The sequence below is a fragment of the Mustelus asterias genome, unplaced genomic scaffold, assembly GCF_964213995.1.
Source record: "Mustelus asterias unplaced genomic scaffold, sMusAst1.hap1.1 HAP1_SCAFFOLD_400, whole genome shotgun sequence".
Classification (NCBI taxonomy): domain Eukaryota; kingdom Metazoa; phylum Chordata; class Chondrichthyes; order Carcharhiniformes; family Triakidae; genus Mustelus; species Mustelus asterias.
This window is the reverse complement of record NW_027590355.1, coordinates 50,290-65,729: the sequence shown is the minus strand read 5'-3', so window position 1 is coordinate 65,729 and position 15,440 is coordinate 50,290. Positions and strand designations below refer to the sequence as shown.

At 51.2% G+C, this 15,440-nt stretch overlaps 1 protein-coding gene across 1 annotated transcript; it reads left to right on the top strand.

The window, feature by feature from the left end:
• The first annotated feature begins 1,275 nt into the window (after positions 1–1,275).
• On the top strand, positions 1,276–10,818 carry LOC144486568 (uncharacterized). Its single transcript, XM_078204623.1, has 4 exons — positions 1,276–1,417; positions 5,386–5,421; positions 7,593–7,683; positions 9,499–10,818. The coding sequence occupies exons 1-4, from the start codon at positions 1,363–1,365 to the stop codon at positions 9,653–9,655; spliced, it is 339 nt and encodes a 112-aa protein (XP_078060749.1). The 5' UTR covers positions 1,276–1,362; the 3' UTR covers positions 9,656–10,818.
• Positions 10,819–15,440: the final 4,622 nt, after the last annotated feature.

Genomic DNA, 15,440 nt, shown 5'->3' with positions numbered 1-15,440 from the left:
AGTGAGGGAGAGTGACACTGAGTGAGGGAGAGTGACACTGAGTGAGGGAGAGTGACGCTGAGTGAGGGAGAGTGACGCTGAGTGAGGGAGTGTGACACTGAGTGAGGGAGAGTGACACTGAGTGAGGGAGTGTGACACTGAGTGAGGGAGAGTGACACTGAGTGAGGGAGTGTGACACTGAGTGAGGGAGAGTGACACTGAGTGAGGGAGTGTGACACTGAGTGAGGGAGAGTGACACTCAGTGAGGGAGAGTGACACTGAGTGAGGGAGAGTGACGCTGAGTGAGGGAGTGTGACACTGAGTGAGGGAGAGTGACACTGAGTGAGGGAGAGTGACACTGAGTGAGGGAGAGTGACACTGAGTGAGGGAGTGTGACACTGAGTGAGGGAGAGTGACACTGAGTGAGGGAGAGTGACACTGAGTGAGGGAGAGTGACGCTGAGTGAGGGAGTGTGACACTGAGTGAGGGAGAGTGACACTGAGTGAGGGAGAGTGACGCTGAGTGAGGGAGTGTGACACTGAGTGAGGGAGAGTGACACTGAGTGAGGGAGAGTGACACTAACTGTTGGATGACAGTGAGTGAGTGGCAGTGCTGTACAGTGTGTGGGGTGGGGGCTCTGTGCTGTACAGTGTGTGGGGAGGGGGGTCTGTGCTGTACAGTGTGTGGGGAGGGGGCTCTGTGCTGTACAGTGTGTGGGGAGGGGGCTCTGTGTTGTACAGAGTTTGGGGAGGGGGGTCTGTGTTGTACAGAGTTTGGGGAGGGGGGTCTGTGCTGTTCAGTGTGTGGGGAGGGGGCTCTGTGTTGTACAGTGTGTGGGGAGGGGGGTCTGTGCTGTACAGTGTGTGGGGGGGGGGCTCTGTGTTGTACAGAGTTTGGGGAGGGGGTCTGTGCTGCAGAGTGTGTGGGAATGGGTCCAGTGCAGGGTATGACTGGGAACCCGGTGGAATTGGGCTTGTTTGAATTAGTGACAGGTTGTTTTTTGGAGCAGTTGTGTTTCGCTAAGCTGGGCTGTGGAATAATTAAATTCTTACACCTCGCATCACCTTCAGGCTTTGATCGGCAACAAACTCTGGAAGCTGAGTAATGGGTTTTGGCTCCAGCGTTCCGTTTGCAAGCCAACTTTCATCTTTCCAGAGCATGGGTCTGCCAAAAACAACCTCCAACACCCCCTCCCGACACCTATCTCCCCTCCCTCATTGCCAGGTTCCTCCCACCTCGGTTCCTCCCGCCCTGGGGGTGTTCCTGGGTTAATGAGCCCAGATAGGGTAATAAAATGCTGCAATGGCTCTAGGCAGCCTGATCTTTCTGTCTGCCACTCTGAGCTGATAGCACAGGATCATTCTGACCAGAAACTGCTTCAAGATGAGAACCTTGATTCTGCTGAGTCTCTGTGCGCTGGCTGCTGTCTGCATGGCAGGTACGATCTTTAAACCATCCAAAACCTATCTCCTAACCTATCCTTTACTAACCTCCAACCTGCACCGTTAGCACATCAACTTCCCAACCCCTGGCACAGTGGGTTAGCACTGCTGCCTCACAGCGCCAGGGACCCGGGTTCGAGTCCCGGCTTGGGGTCACTGTCTGTGCGGAGTCTGCACGTTCTCCCCGTGTCTGCGTGGGTTTCCTCTGGGTGCTCCAGGTTTCCTCCCACAGTCCAAAGATGTGCGGGTTAGTTTGATTGGCCATGCTAAATTGCCTCTGAGTGTCAGGGGGACTAGCTAGGGTAAATGCGTGGGGTTATGGGGATAGGGCCTGGGTGGGATTGTTGTCGGTGCAGGCTCGATGGGCCAAATGGCCTCCTTCTGCACTGTAAGGATTCTATGATTCTCTCCTCTATTTGAAGTTTCCTCGTTGCGATAATGTACAGTTCACTTCTTGCCTTCAGCATGTTTTTTTGTCAGTTGCGTCACATTTACCCCCCCCCCTGCCGGGGTGTGAACATGTTGGAAGGTTTAGTTGGGTTAAGGGCAGATTCGCTGGGAATATTGAACCTGGATGAATTACCCAGTGTGAGGAGCAGGAACCCCTGCCTCGCTGCCCATTGGCTGGGAGGCAGAACAGTCGGAGGATGTTGACCAGATAAGAGTGACGTCTTGCTGAGAGGTTTGTGTGTCAGTGTTGGGTGAGGGCAGTCAGGAAAGGAGTAGCATCCTTTACTGAACACAGTGAACAGGAACTTGCATTTATCTGGCACCCAAAGGTGCTCCACACCCAATGGACCATTCTCCAGTGTAGTCACTGTGGCAATGAAGACATGCCCAGGAAGGAATTTGGTGTACAGAAAGATCCCAAAAGCAGCCACAAGACAAATGACGAGATAATCTGAGTTTTGGTGACATTGCAAAGTGATAAATGTTTGCCAGAGCTCCTTATCAATGTTTTAAAGAGTCCCGGAGAATATTTTAATCGGTGTGGGTGGATGGGATCTTGTTTTAACCTCCCATTTGAAAGGCAGGGCTCCAATGATTCAGCGCTCCCTCAGTATTGTGTCCAATGAGCTTGCATCCTCAGAGGGCTTTCACACACGACCCTCTGAGTCAAGAGGCGAGAGCATTACCCACTGGAACACTCAATCTTCTCACAGTTAGAGAGCGGGCACTTTGCAGAGTGTCACTGCCACTCTCAAACCTCTTCCCCTGAGAACACCAGCGCCAACACACAACCTACCTGGCACTGAGTTGATCTTTCTCTACACCCTAGCTATGACTGTAACTCTACATTCTGCACTCTCTCCTTTCCTTCTCTGTGAACGGTATGCTTTGTAAAGCGCGTAAGAAACAATACTTTTCACTGTATGCTGATACATGTGACAATAATAAATCAAATCAAATCAAATCAAAGAATGTCAGACAGGAACCAAAAGGTTAAGAGGGGTTAATCTAGTTGTGGAACTGCAGACAGTGATACCTGGTTATATTGTGTTGCATTGCGTGATACTCAGGATATGTCAAGTTCAACATTCAGAAGTTCTATTTTGCTTGTGTCTTCGATGCACTTGCTGATGTGTTTTATTTTTAATAATTTACCTCCCACTTTCCAAAGGTTTCTGTGTCTGAACTCTCTCTCTGCCCCCTTTACCTTTTACCGTTTAGTTTTTAAATCCTCCCCCGTTCCTCTTCCCAAAAGGTATCATCCCAACATCACGTTTCACCCTCTCGTTTACCTGTCTCCCTGGCTGCCCAGTCACTGCTGCGCTGGTGGAGATAGTTACAACTCCCTGTACAGTCTCTAACCCGCCCTGCCCGGGATATGTTGAGACTCAGCCTAGAGTGAAGCTGGCGTGATATCTGATAGCACGCTGCTGGGTCCCTGTGTTCAGGAAGGAAGTGAAGGGGACTGGGAAAGCAATGTGGAACCCAAAGCCGTCTCAGCGAATCAAACTCGCTTTTCAAGTTTCATTTCCCCTCCCTCCAGAGCCGGTGTATGTAAAAATAAACATTTACTCCCCCCACCACCGACGCTCAGTAGCAGCAGTGTGTACTATCTACAAGATGCACTGGTAACAGTTCACCAAAGATCCTGAGACAGCACCTCCCAAACCCACAGCCACTTCCATCTAGAAGGACAAGGGCGCCACCACCTGGAGTTTCCCCTCCGAGTCACTCACCATCCTGACTTGGAGACATATCGACCGCTCCCTCACTGTCGCTGGGTCAAAATCCAGGGACTCCCTCCCTAACAGCACAGTGGGTGTACCTACACCGCAGGGACTGCAGCGGGTTCAGGAGGCAGCTCACCATCACCTTCTCAAGGGGCCATGAGGGATGGGCACCCAGCCAGCGACGCCCACATCCGGAGAACAAATAAATAAATATTTCTGTTGTTTCTTCCCCGTTTTCTGGTCCAATGTTATGAACGTTTCTTGGCTACATCAGGAATACAGTCTCCCCCTCTCCAATACCCAACCCCCGCCTCCTTCTATTGTCCAATCAAATCCACTGAATTTCCAGCTACTCTTTCTCTTCCCACCTTCATGTTGGGAATTCTGGAATCCCGCGAGGATCTCGCTTCCCTTTCTGTGGGCGGCACGGTAGCACAGTGGTTAGCACTGCTGCTTCACAGCTCCAGGGTCCCGGGTTCGATTCCCGGCTCGGGTCACTGTCTGTGTGGAGTTTGCACATTCTCCTCGTGTCTGCGTGGGTTTCCTCCGGGTGCTCCGGTTTCCTCCCACAGTCCAAAGATGTGCAGGTTAGGTTGATTGGCCAGGTTAAAAATTGCCCCTTAGAGTCCTGAGATGCGTAGGTTAGTGGGATTAGCGGGTAAATATGTGGGGGTAGGGCCTGGGTGGGATTGTGGTCGGTGCAGACTCGATGGGCCGAATGGCCTCCTTCTGCACTGTAGGGTTTCTATGATTTCCTCCTCCTTCTCATCATCCCGCTGCTCCTCGATTCTGTCAGAAACCATATCGTCAGGTCCCGAATCCCAGCAAATCTCTGTGTCTCCAAACCGCTCGATGGTTATTCCCTGTAACCCCATCCTGCCCCACAACACAGAACCCTCACACCCCACCTTCCCCCACTCCCACCATCCTCCCCCCATCCCCACCACCTTCCCCCCACCCCCACTACCGCACCCCCCACCCCCACTACCGCACCCCCACTCCCCCACCACCCTCCCAACCCGCCCCCACCCCCACCACCCTCCCCCCACCACCTTCACCCCACTCCCAATATCCCACCCACACCCCCCACCCCTACCACCTTCCCCCACCACCACTCCCACTACCCCCACCACCTTCCCAATCCACTTCCACTACCTTCCCCCCACCCCCACCACCCACCCCCACCACCCTCCCCACCCTTACCCCCACCCCCCATGTCCACCACACTCCCCCCACTCCCACTACCCCATCCAAACCACCCTCCCCACCAATCCCCACCTCCACCACCCTCCCCACCCCCACCACCCTTCCCACCAACCCTCACCACCCTCCCCATCCACCCCCACCCCCTCCCCACCCATCCCCACTCCCTCCCCACCCATCCCCACTCCCTCCCCACCCACCTCATCGACACCCTCCTCCCCCATCCTACTCCTCCATCCAACCCACCCCCAGCCCCCTCCCCACCCACCCCCACCCCCTCCCCACCCACCCCCACCCCCCTCCCCACCCACCCCCACCCCCCTCCCCACCCACCCTCACCCCCCTCCCCACCCACCCTCACCCCCACCCACACCCACCACCCTCCTCCCCCACCCACACCCACCACCCTCCTCCCCCACCCACACCCATCCCCCTCCTCCCCCACCCACACCCATCCCCCTCCTCCCCCACCCACACCCATCCCACACCTGCTCCGACTAGTTCAATGCCTTGTTACCGATTCGCGTGCTCTGTGATCTGTCCACGGGCTCACTCTCTCACCGCATTCTTCTCTCTTCCAGCTCCCAAAGAATTTGTCGGTCCAGCTGAGAAGGATGGTTCGTATCTTTAACTCACATTCACTCAGTGAGGGGGAGGGAGTGAAGGACAGCAGGAGAGGGGAGCCGAGGGGGGAGTGCGAGGGACACGGGAGTGTGGGGGGAGTGTGAGGGACATGGGAGTGTGGGGGGAGTGTGAGGGACATGGGAGTGTGGGGGGAGTGTGAGGGACACAGGAGTGTGGGGGGAGTGTGGGGTGAGTGTGGGGGACACAGGAGTGTGGGGGAGTGTGGGGGACACAGGAGTGTGGGGGGAGTGTGGGGGACACAGGAGTGTGGGGGAGGGAGTGTGGGGGGAGTGTGGGGGACACAGGAGTGTGGGGGGAGTGTGGGGGACACAGGAGTGTGGGGGAGGGAGTGTGGGGGGAGTGTGAGGGACACGGGAGTGTGGGGGGCGTGTGGGGGAGGGAGTGTGGGGGGAGTGTGGGGGACACGGGAGTGTGGGGGGAGTGTGGGGGAGGGAGTGTGGGGGGAGTGTGGGGGACACAGGAGTGTGGGGGAGGGAGTGTGGGGGGAGTGTGGGGGACACGGGAGTGTGGGGGGAGGGAGTGTGTGGGGAGGGAGTGTGGGGGGAGGGAGGGGGGCTGGGGACTGGAGAGAGATTGGAGTTTGTGGATGAATCTCTCAGCTGTGTCTGGGGCAGTGAAGGGACAGGGTTTGTGTGGATCCAGGGACTGAATTCAGAGCCTTTGTTGTTTTTTATGATGTGTGAATTTGGGGAAAGAATCCAGGATTGGGAAAGCTACAATTTTGAGTGGAGCTGCGAATGGGAGAAAGTTTCAAACCGTATTTAAAATCCAACTGATGTCATCCTGAAACCAGAGAGAAACCACTGGCCGGCAATGATGCTAATTATCTTTTATTCTCTGTATAATTCACTGTCTGGTGTTGGTAATCCCATATTGTGATTGCTAAACGCAATGTAATCCCGTAATTACTCACAGCACAGTGACGGGCAATGTTATTCTGGAGAAACTGATGTTACTGAGATCACTCTGTATGGTTTCTATTGAAGGCAGTAGGCTAAACAGACAGTAATCTCATAACAGAGCAACACAAACTCCTTTGTGGATGCTGAGATCACTCATACGGCGATTCTTCAGCCAACTGCCCCGGTCCCAGGTGTAAAAACTCAGAGTGTTGATTCAATGCAGCAAATCTGTGCTGACACATTGAAATCTCTACAAATAATCCCACTCCAATTGTCACTTCCGCCAGAGACCGGAAAAGCTATTTATTTATTTCGCTAAAGTACCTTCCCTCAAGTTACTGACTCTCACTGGGATACGGGTCCCTCACACACTGACTCTCACTGGGGTACGGGTTCCACACACACTGACTCTCACTGGGGTACGGGTTCCACTCGCACTGACTCTCACTGGGGTACAGGTCCCACACACACTGACTCTCACTGGGGTACGGGTTCCATACACACTGACTCTCACTGGGGTTCAGTTCCACACACACTGACTCTCACTGGGGTTCAGTTCCACACACACTGACTCTCACTGGGGCACGGGTTCCACACACACTGGCTCTCACTGGGGAACGGGTCCCACACACACTGACTCTCATTGGGGTATGCGTTCCACACACACTAACTCTCACTGGGGTACGGGTTCCACACAAACTGACTCTCACTGGGGTACGGGTCCCACACACACTGACTCTCACTAGGATACGGGTCCCACACACACTGACTCTCACTGGGATACGGGTTCCACACACACTGACTCTCACTGGGGTACGGGTCCCACACACACTCACTCTCACTGGGGTACGGATTCCACACACACTGACTCTCACTGGGGTACGGGTCCCACACACACTGACTCTCACTGGGGTACAGGTTCCACACACACTGACTCTCACTGGGATACGTGTCCCACACACACTGACTCTCACTGGGGTACGGGTCCCACACACACTGACTCTCAGTGACAAGGGGCTGGAATCCGAGTTGATTTGCCTTCTCCCTATCCAGGGACACTGAAGTTGGCTCTAACATCTCCATGGCCCTGGACATTGTGTGTGTTGTTCACTCACTGAGCCGTTTGGACAGTCCTTTCCAATTCCAGAGCCCGGGTGAACCTTTGCAATGGGCTACATGTTTCCAGTGATGTTTTGTATGTTTGTTGCTCATTAACCCGACGGCTTTTATATTGACCTCAGAAACCTTCATGGATAAACAATCTGCAAACAACTTTGTAAGGAGAAAAAGGCACGCTTATGGATACTATCACCACATCCCCTCATACGAGAGGTGAGTGCTCTCTCCCACTGTCTCAGCAAGTCCCAGCAAACCTGTCAATCTTTCACTGACATCGCCACCAACTTCCTGATCAGAGATAAATCTAAAAAAATAGTTTTTTAAGTTTATTTCTTATTAATGTCACAAGTAGCTCACATTAACGCTGCAATGAAGTCACTGTGAAAATCCCCTAGTTGCCACACTCCTGTTCGGGTACACTGATTGGAGAATTTAGCACGGCCAATGCACCCTAACCCGCACATCTTTCAGACTGTGGGAGGAAACTGGAGCACCCGGAGGAAACCCACGCAGACACGGGGAGAACGTGCAGACTCCGCACAGACAGTGACCCGAGCCGGGGATCGAACCCAGGTCCCTGGCGCTGTGAAGCAGCAGCACTAACCACTGTGTCACTGTGCCGCCAGGTCCCCCCTCACAGGAATGATGCATCATGGCCCAAGTTAATGCTCTGGAGACACGGGTTCGAATCCCACCATGGCAGCTGGTTGAATTTGAATTCAATTCCCAAATCTGGAATCGAAGTTTAGTCTCCATAATGGTGACCATGACAACCATTGTCAATTTTTGTAAACCCATCTGGTTCACTAATGTCCTTTCGGGGAGGAAATCTGCCACCCTTACCCCGGTCTGGCCTACATGTGACTCCAGAGCCACAGCAATGTGGTTGACTCTTATCCAACCTCTGAAATGGCCGAGCAAGACACTTAGTTCAAGGGGCAACTAGGGATGGGTAATAAATGCTGGCCAGCCAGCGACACTCACATTCTATGAAAGAATAAAGAAACATGAGTTGGGATTTTCTAGCCATGCTGCCCGGAAAAACCCGGAAAATCCCCCCCCGAGGTCAACAGACCTTTGCATGTTCCACCAAGCTCCCCCCCACCCCCCGGCCTGCTCCAGTTCCCATGGTGGGCAAGACAGGAAAATTCCCCCCTGAGTGTCTGTGTCTGTTAATCCCCCAAATGGTGTTTAGTCACCTCTCCTCTGGTGTCTCTCTATGTAATCTAGAATCTCTATGAAATCTAGATTCTCCAGAATCCCTACAGTGCTGAAGGAGGCCATTCAGCCCATCAAGTCGGCACCGATTCTCCAGCAGAGCATCTTACCCAGGCCTACACCCCCACCCTATCCCCATTGCCCATGCATTTACCCCACTAATCCCCCTAGCCTACACATCTTGAGACACTAAGGGGCAATTTAGCACGGCCAATCCACCTCACCTGCACACCTTTGGAGTCTGGGAAACCAGAGCACCCGGAGGAAACCCACACAGACACGGGGAGAACGTGCAAACTCCGCACAGACTGTCACCCAAGACCATAAAACCTAGGAGCAGAATTAGGCCACTCGGCCCATCGAGTCTGCTCCGCCGTTCAATCATGGCTGATATTTTTCTCATCCCCATTCTCCTGCCTTTTCCCCATAACCCCTGATCCCCTTATTAATCAAGACCCTATCTATCTCTGTCTTAAAGACACTCAATGACCCGGCCTCCACAGCCTTCTGCGGCACAGAGTTCCACAGATTCACCACTTTCTGCTTGAAGAAATTCCTTCTCATCTCTGTTTTAAAGGATCGTCCTTTTAGCCTCAGGTTGTGCGCTCTGGTTCTCGTTTTTCCTACTAGTGGAAACATCCTCTCCACTCCAACAAGGCTGGGTCCCTGGGTCCCTGGCGCTGTGAGGCAGCAGTGCTAACCACTGTGCTGCTCCTAACAACGCTATTAAACACTATTAAAGGCGCTGTATGAACCTATCTGTACAATATAAATTGTCTGTATAAAACTAACCCTCCTGTGTTGTTTCAGTGTTAGAGAAATCTACAAGAGCCCCGCTGAAGTGAATAGGGAATACTGTGAAGGAGATGACAACTGCGGGAAAGGTTATCCCTACGCGGCCTACGGCAAAGGCTATGGAGGTTACCAAGCATACTACAGACCATATTACTACAGTGCCAAGTATTGAACTCATGTTCCCCAAATTCCCATTCCCCTCCCCCCTTACCAACAGGAGCCAGAGGCTAGAATGATAGAGTTAGTGGAAATATGAAACTACCTTTTGATGCAATTAAACAGGGAAGGGAAAATATAAGAGATGTGTCCGGTGGTTCCCTATTTAAAAGGGGGCTCTTTGCTCCCCTCCCTCCATCGCCAGTGAGTGGGTGTGTTGTAGTGGGCATGTAGAAGTCCCAGTTTCCCCTCAAAACTCCTGCCAGCCTGTTTTGCTGCACCCAACAGTCTTCGATAAGCAGTGACTCACTTGGTAGCTGGATATCAAAGGTGATTTCCAAAGGTTAAAGGGTAAAAGCTGAGGCAGAATAACAATTCATTGTGTCCCAGACGGGGCTGTGGGTCTATTAGTCCCCGGGTGGAACCCTCCCACCCTCAGAAGTCACTGCAACTTGCTGCTGTAAAGAACGTTGGAAATGGAAATCATTCGTGTCCTCGAGACATATTTGAAATGTGGTCCAAACACATTTGAGATTCTTACTGGGGAATTGAATTGAGAATGAGGAACGGTCAGTGGCAAAGAACGCCTGGGTGATACTGCGATGTGGCAGTCTTTGAGATCTGTGCTGCCACTGACAGTGGGGTTGAGTTTGGGTCTTGGACTGAGTTGATCCCCCAGGGTGGTGGAGAAAGGATTATGCCAATAGCAGGGGCAGACTGAGGCATAAACAGAAAGAGAGGGAAAGAGAGAGAGGGCGTACCTTCCCCACTACAATAGCAAACACTAATCAACCAACAACAACCACGCATCTAGTGCACTATTCTCAGTAACAGTATCATTCTAGCCTGTGAGACTCGCAGGAGTTTGAAGGAATATTTAAGCGTCAGCATCTCTGAATGCCATGACTGATAGAAATAAAAATGTGTACATGGTAATGATGTTATAGGACACGGACAAATTAGTTTCTGATTGGCCATTAGTAATATGCATGTCTCCAACATACCATTCCATTTATATTGCTCCTTTTGCAATCACTGCCTTGTCTCTTTAATGTCCTCCTCAGTGTTATGCTCCCTTCCTGTATGTAGTGAGATATCACCCCAATATGCATGTACTGCTGTACTTCTGTGAACATAGCAAAAAAATAAATAAAATGCATTCTTGCTCCTTTCACTGGTTGTTCTCCCCGTGCGTCCGTTATTGAATCGATCAGGAATGTTCGAGGAGAGGGAGGGATTGGGTTAATAACAGCGATTGTGTACACTGCGCACTGAGGAGTGTGATGTTAATGTTGCTTTTTTTAGGATTCTAAAGGGACTGGGTCATGTAGACAGTGTCGAGTTCTTCCACCTTGTCCCCGGGAGTCAGTCCAGGGAGTAAACTCATGAACTCTGATCGGCAGAAATAATATCCCGGCGCGTGAGTGACCAGCCTATGGGAATGGTTTCCCAGTGAGACGGTGGGAACAGTTAATACTGATTCATTCTAATGCAGTGGCCGAGTGTTATTGTCACTGGACTAGTGATCCAGAGAGCGAGGGTAATGTTCTGGGGACCCGGGTTCGAATCCCGCCACGGCAGATGGTGACATTTGAATTCAATAAAAATCTGGAATTAAGAATCTACTGATGACCGTGAAACCATTGTCGAAAAAACCCATCTGGTTCACTGATGTCCTTTAGGGAAGGAAATCTGCCATCCTTACCTGGTCTGGCCTACATGTGACTCCAGAGCCACAGCAATGTGGCTCTTACCTATCCTCAGAAATGGAGGGCAGTTAGGGATAGTCAATAAATGCTGACACAGCCAGCAATGCTCACAGGCCAGGGACAAATGAAAAAAGGCTGCGTAAAGTATGATTTGGGGGGAGTTCAGGATCTGAGTATTTTGGAACATGACGTGTGGGGAGTTGAGCTTGGGAGGAAAGAGGAGTTTGGATCTATGGTTCCCAAAGTTCTCCCCCACTAAGGATTTTCCTCACCTCATGTCTGGGCCTGTTGTAGACTCACGGATAGAAATCGATCACCGGGATTGGTCAATAACTCCATTATCGTTGAACCAGGCTGGTCAAATGATTCTTTTTGTGCTAGTGATTCCGATCTTCCTGTACTTGGGAATGATAGTATCCTGATATCCGAGTCTAAGAGACTGCTTAGAACTGTTACTTCAGTTGAGATGTCTCCAAACATCAGACCCTCCAGCTGCAGCAGTGAGGTGAGCATGAGTTTGAGTAGGAGGCTGAAAGACAAGACAAGTTGAGTCCAGTATCAAACGCTCAGAGAATGCAGAGACAGGTGTTGGTGAGGCTGCCTTTACTCAAACCATTCGGACAAAGCAGCCCCGCTTGATTGGCACCACACCTGCGAACATTCACTCCCTCCATCACCGACGCTCAGTAGCAGCCGTGTATATTGTCTACAAGATGCACTGCAGCAATTCACCAAAGATCCTTAGACAACACCTTCCAAACCCACAACCACTTCCATCTAGAAGGACAAGGGCAGCAGATACATGGGAACACCACCACCTGCAAGTTCCCCCCCCAAGCCACTCACCATCCTGACTTGGAAATATCCGTTCCTTCACTGTCACTGGGTCAAAATCCTGGAACTCCCTCCCTAACGGCATTGTGGGTCAACCCACAGCACGTGGAGTGCAGCGATTCAAGAAGGCGGCTCACCACCACCTTCTCAAGGAGCAACTAGGGATGGGCAATAAATGCTGGCCCAGCCAGCGACGCCCATGTCCCACGAATGAATAAAAGAAAATGATCTGGAAGAGACACAATGTGAATTCCCAGGTCACTGTTCCACCTCGCTATTCACATTTTTAAACTGAACCCACTGTCAAGTCTTAAATTTATTGTCCGTCGCTAGTTGCCTCAGGTTGGTGAATGGATATACGTAACACAGGCAGACATGGTGGTCAATATTACACAGCATGATCCCACAGAGAGCAATGAGACGAATGACATGTCAGGATGAGAGGAATGGTGCAAGAATAGGACATGAAGCCCACACAGACAGAGAGCTAGAGGGTGGTGTCAGTGTCTCAGCCAGCCTCTCATTACCTCACCAGAGAATCAGCCTCCAGGCTGTAGTGAGGCTCGAACACAGTGTCCTAGGCCGAGCCCATGACACGGTGACTCAGAGGCGAAGGGCTGCTCTGTGGTACAGACTCCACACCGATCCCGACACTACCAGTGACTCACATTAGACACCCTTGTCTCGAGTCTCCCTCAGTCGTCCAGTCACTATCCAGACAGTAAATCAGCCAAGTTAGCTCGGCTGCCTCACAGCGCCGGGGACCCGTGTTCAATTCCCGGCTTTGGGTCACTGTCTGTGTGGAGTCTGCATGTTCTCCCCGTGTCTGCGTGGGTTTCCTCCGCCAAAGATGTGCAGGTTAGGGTGGATTGGCCATGCTAAATTGCCCCTTAGTGTCCAAAGATGTGCAGGTTAGGTGGATTGGCCATGCTAAATTGCCCCTTAGTGTCCAAAGATGTGCAGGTTAGGTGGATTGGCCATGCTAAATTGCCCCTTAGTGTCCAAAGATGTGCAGGTTAGGGTGGATTGGCCATGTTAAATTGCCCCTTAGTGTCCAAAGATGTGCAGGTTAGGGTGGATTGGCCATGTTAAATTGCCCCTTAGTGTCCAAAGATGTGCAGGTTAGGAGGATCAGTGGGGTACGTGCTTTGGGCGATGGGGATAGGGTGGGTGTAATGTGAAAACTTTGCAACAAATCAGCATAAAAACAGACTAAATATTTGCCGTCTGAAAGTTGCCAATCGTAAAATAAGTGAAATTAAATCTGAAGGCATGGATTGTGTCGACAAATCACAAGGCATGGGGAATTTTTAAACAATGTGGGTGGGCCTGGGTAAGATGCTCTTTTGGAGGGTCAGTGCAAGATCAATGGGCCGAATGGTCTCCTTCTGCACTGTAGGGGATTCTATGATTCGATGAGGATTAAGAATATCTCGATGTATTAGCTGATTGGGGTGAGGGGCAGTGATTGTTCGTACTATCCAAGTTCCCAGCACTCTGGATGAGATCGAGAATGAGGCAACACCGTCAGGAGATGAAGGGAGTTATCTGGGGCGGCAGGGAGGGAAGGTGCAGATGTTGGTGGTTGGATTCCAGGATCTGAAGTCTTGCTGGTGTCTGCACTCTCTCCTTTGAGGACCCTAGCAGGGGCACAGTCACAGAATGAAAGAGATGTGGGAGCGCTCCCCACTCTCTGACTGGGAGCTTTTGATAAGTTTCCCATGCTTGATGGAGTCTGTACTGGATGGAGCTTAGAAGGATGAGGGGTGAGCTCATTGAAATTTACAGAGTACTGAAAGACCTGGATAGAGTGGACATGGGGAAGATGTCTTCCTTAGTCGGAGAGACTCAGATCCGAGGGCACAGCCTCAGAGTGAAGGGACAACCCTTAAGAACAGAGATGAGGAGGAATTTCTTCAGCCGTAGAGTGGTGAATCTGTGGAACTCTTTGCCGCAGAAGGCTGTGGAGGCCAGGTCATTGAGTGTCTTTAAGACAGAGATAGATAGGTTCTTGATTGGTAAGGGATCAAAGGACACGGGGAAAAGGTGGGAAGATGGGGGTTGAGAAACATATCATCCATGATTGAATGGCGGAGCAGACTCGATGGGCTGAATGGCCTAATCCTGCTCCTATAATCTAATGTCCTATGCTGTCACAGGCCTAGCCACAAAGCAACATTATTCAGGATTGGAACAGACCTTGTTCTCTGCAGCAGTTTACGAATGAGGCCCACCAAAATCTGCTCAGGACAACTCGAGATGGCGAATAAACGTCACCCTCGGCAGGGGAGCTCACATTCCAAGAGTGAATTTTCACAAATTCCCCGAGCCCTGTGGTGAATCTTACAGCTGTGACTGAATTCAGTTTGTCTGTGCAATCCGCACATTAAAATTTAACTTCACTGTATTTTGTGACTGGCAACTTTCAGACGGTAAACATTCAGTCTGTTTACACACTTGCCGGGGTTTTGCCTGCTCACTGCCCGGTCCGGGACAACACTCCATCCACGGGGAACGTTTCATTGCCTCTCGCTGGCATCGAGGTGAGTATCGGTCTATCTGTGAGCGCCAGTGTACACAAGGTCCAAACTCTCCAGACTGGATTCATCCAACATCAGGGAGTTATTCTACCTCATACTCCATTATTCCAGACGCAGGAATCTGGGGAATGTCCACAACCTCATTTCAATAAATGTTTACATTAATGTTTAATATTTTTTCCTGCAACATCCTTAATATTTGCCTGAGGAAAGATGCCACCTGTCTATGAACGTGCCGTGCCAATGGAACAGGGGGCATTTGAGTTCAGATTAACACCAGCTACCAATCATAGAAACATAGAAACTAGAAGTAGGAGGAGGCCATTCGGCCCTTCGAGCCTGCTCCGTCATTCATTTTGATAACGGCTGATCATCAAATTCAATATCCTGATCCCCCCCATTCCCCCCCATATCCCTTCATCCCTTTAGCCCCAAGAGCTATATCTAATTTCTTGTTGAAATCACACAAGGTTTTGGCCTCAACTACTTTCTGTGGGAGTGAATTCCACACATTCACCACCCTCTGGGTGAAGAAATTTCTCCTCACCTCAGTTCTAAAAGGTTTACCCCTTATCCTCAAACTGTGACCCCCTGGTTTTGGACTCCCCCCCACCATCGGGAACATTCTTTCTGAATCTACACTGTCTAACCCTGTAAGAATTTTCTGAGTTTCTATGAGATTCCTACTCACTCTTCTAAACTCCAGCGAACATAATCC

Coding starts and splice junctions, on each gene's coding strand:
- LOC144486568 (XM_078204623.1), top strand. CDS start 1,363: ATGAGAACCTTGATTCTGCTGAGTCTCTGTGCGCTGGCTGCTGTCTGC. Junction 1,418..5,385: donor GGCTGCTGTCTGCATGGCAG/GTACGATCTTTA, acceptor TCTCTCTTCCAG/CTCCCAAAGAATTTGTCGGT. Junction 5,422..7,592: donor CGGTCCAGCTGAGAAGGATG/GTTCGTATCTTT, acceptor TATTGACCTCAG/AAACCTTCATGGATAAACAA.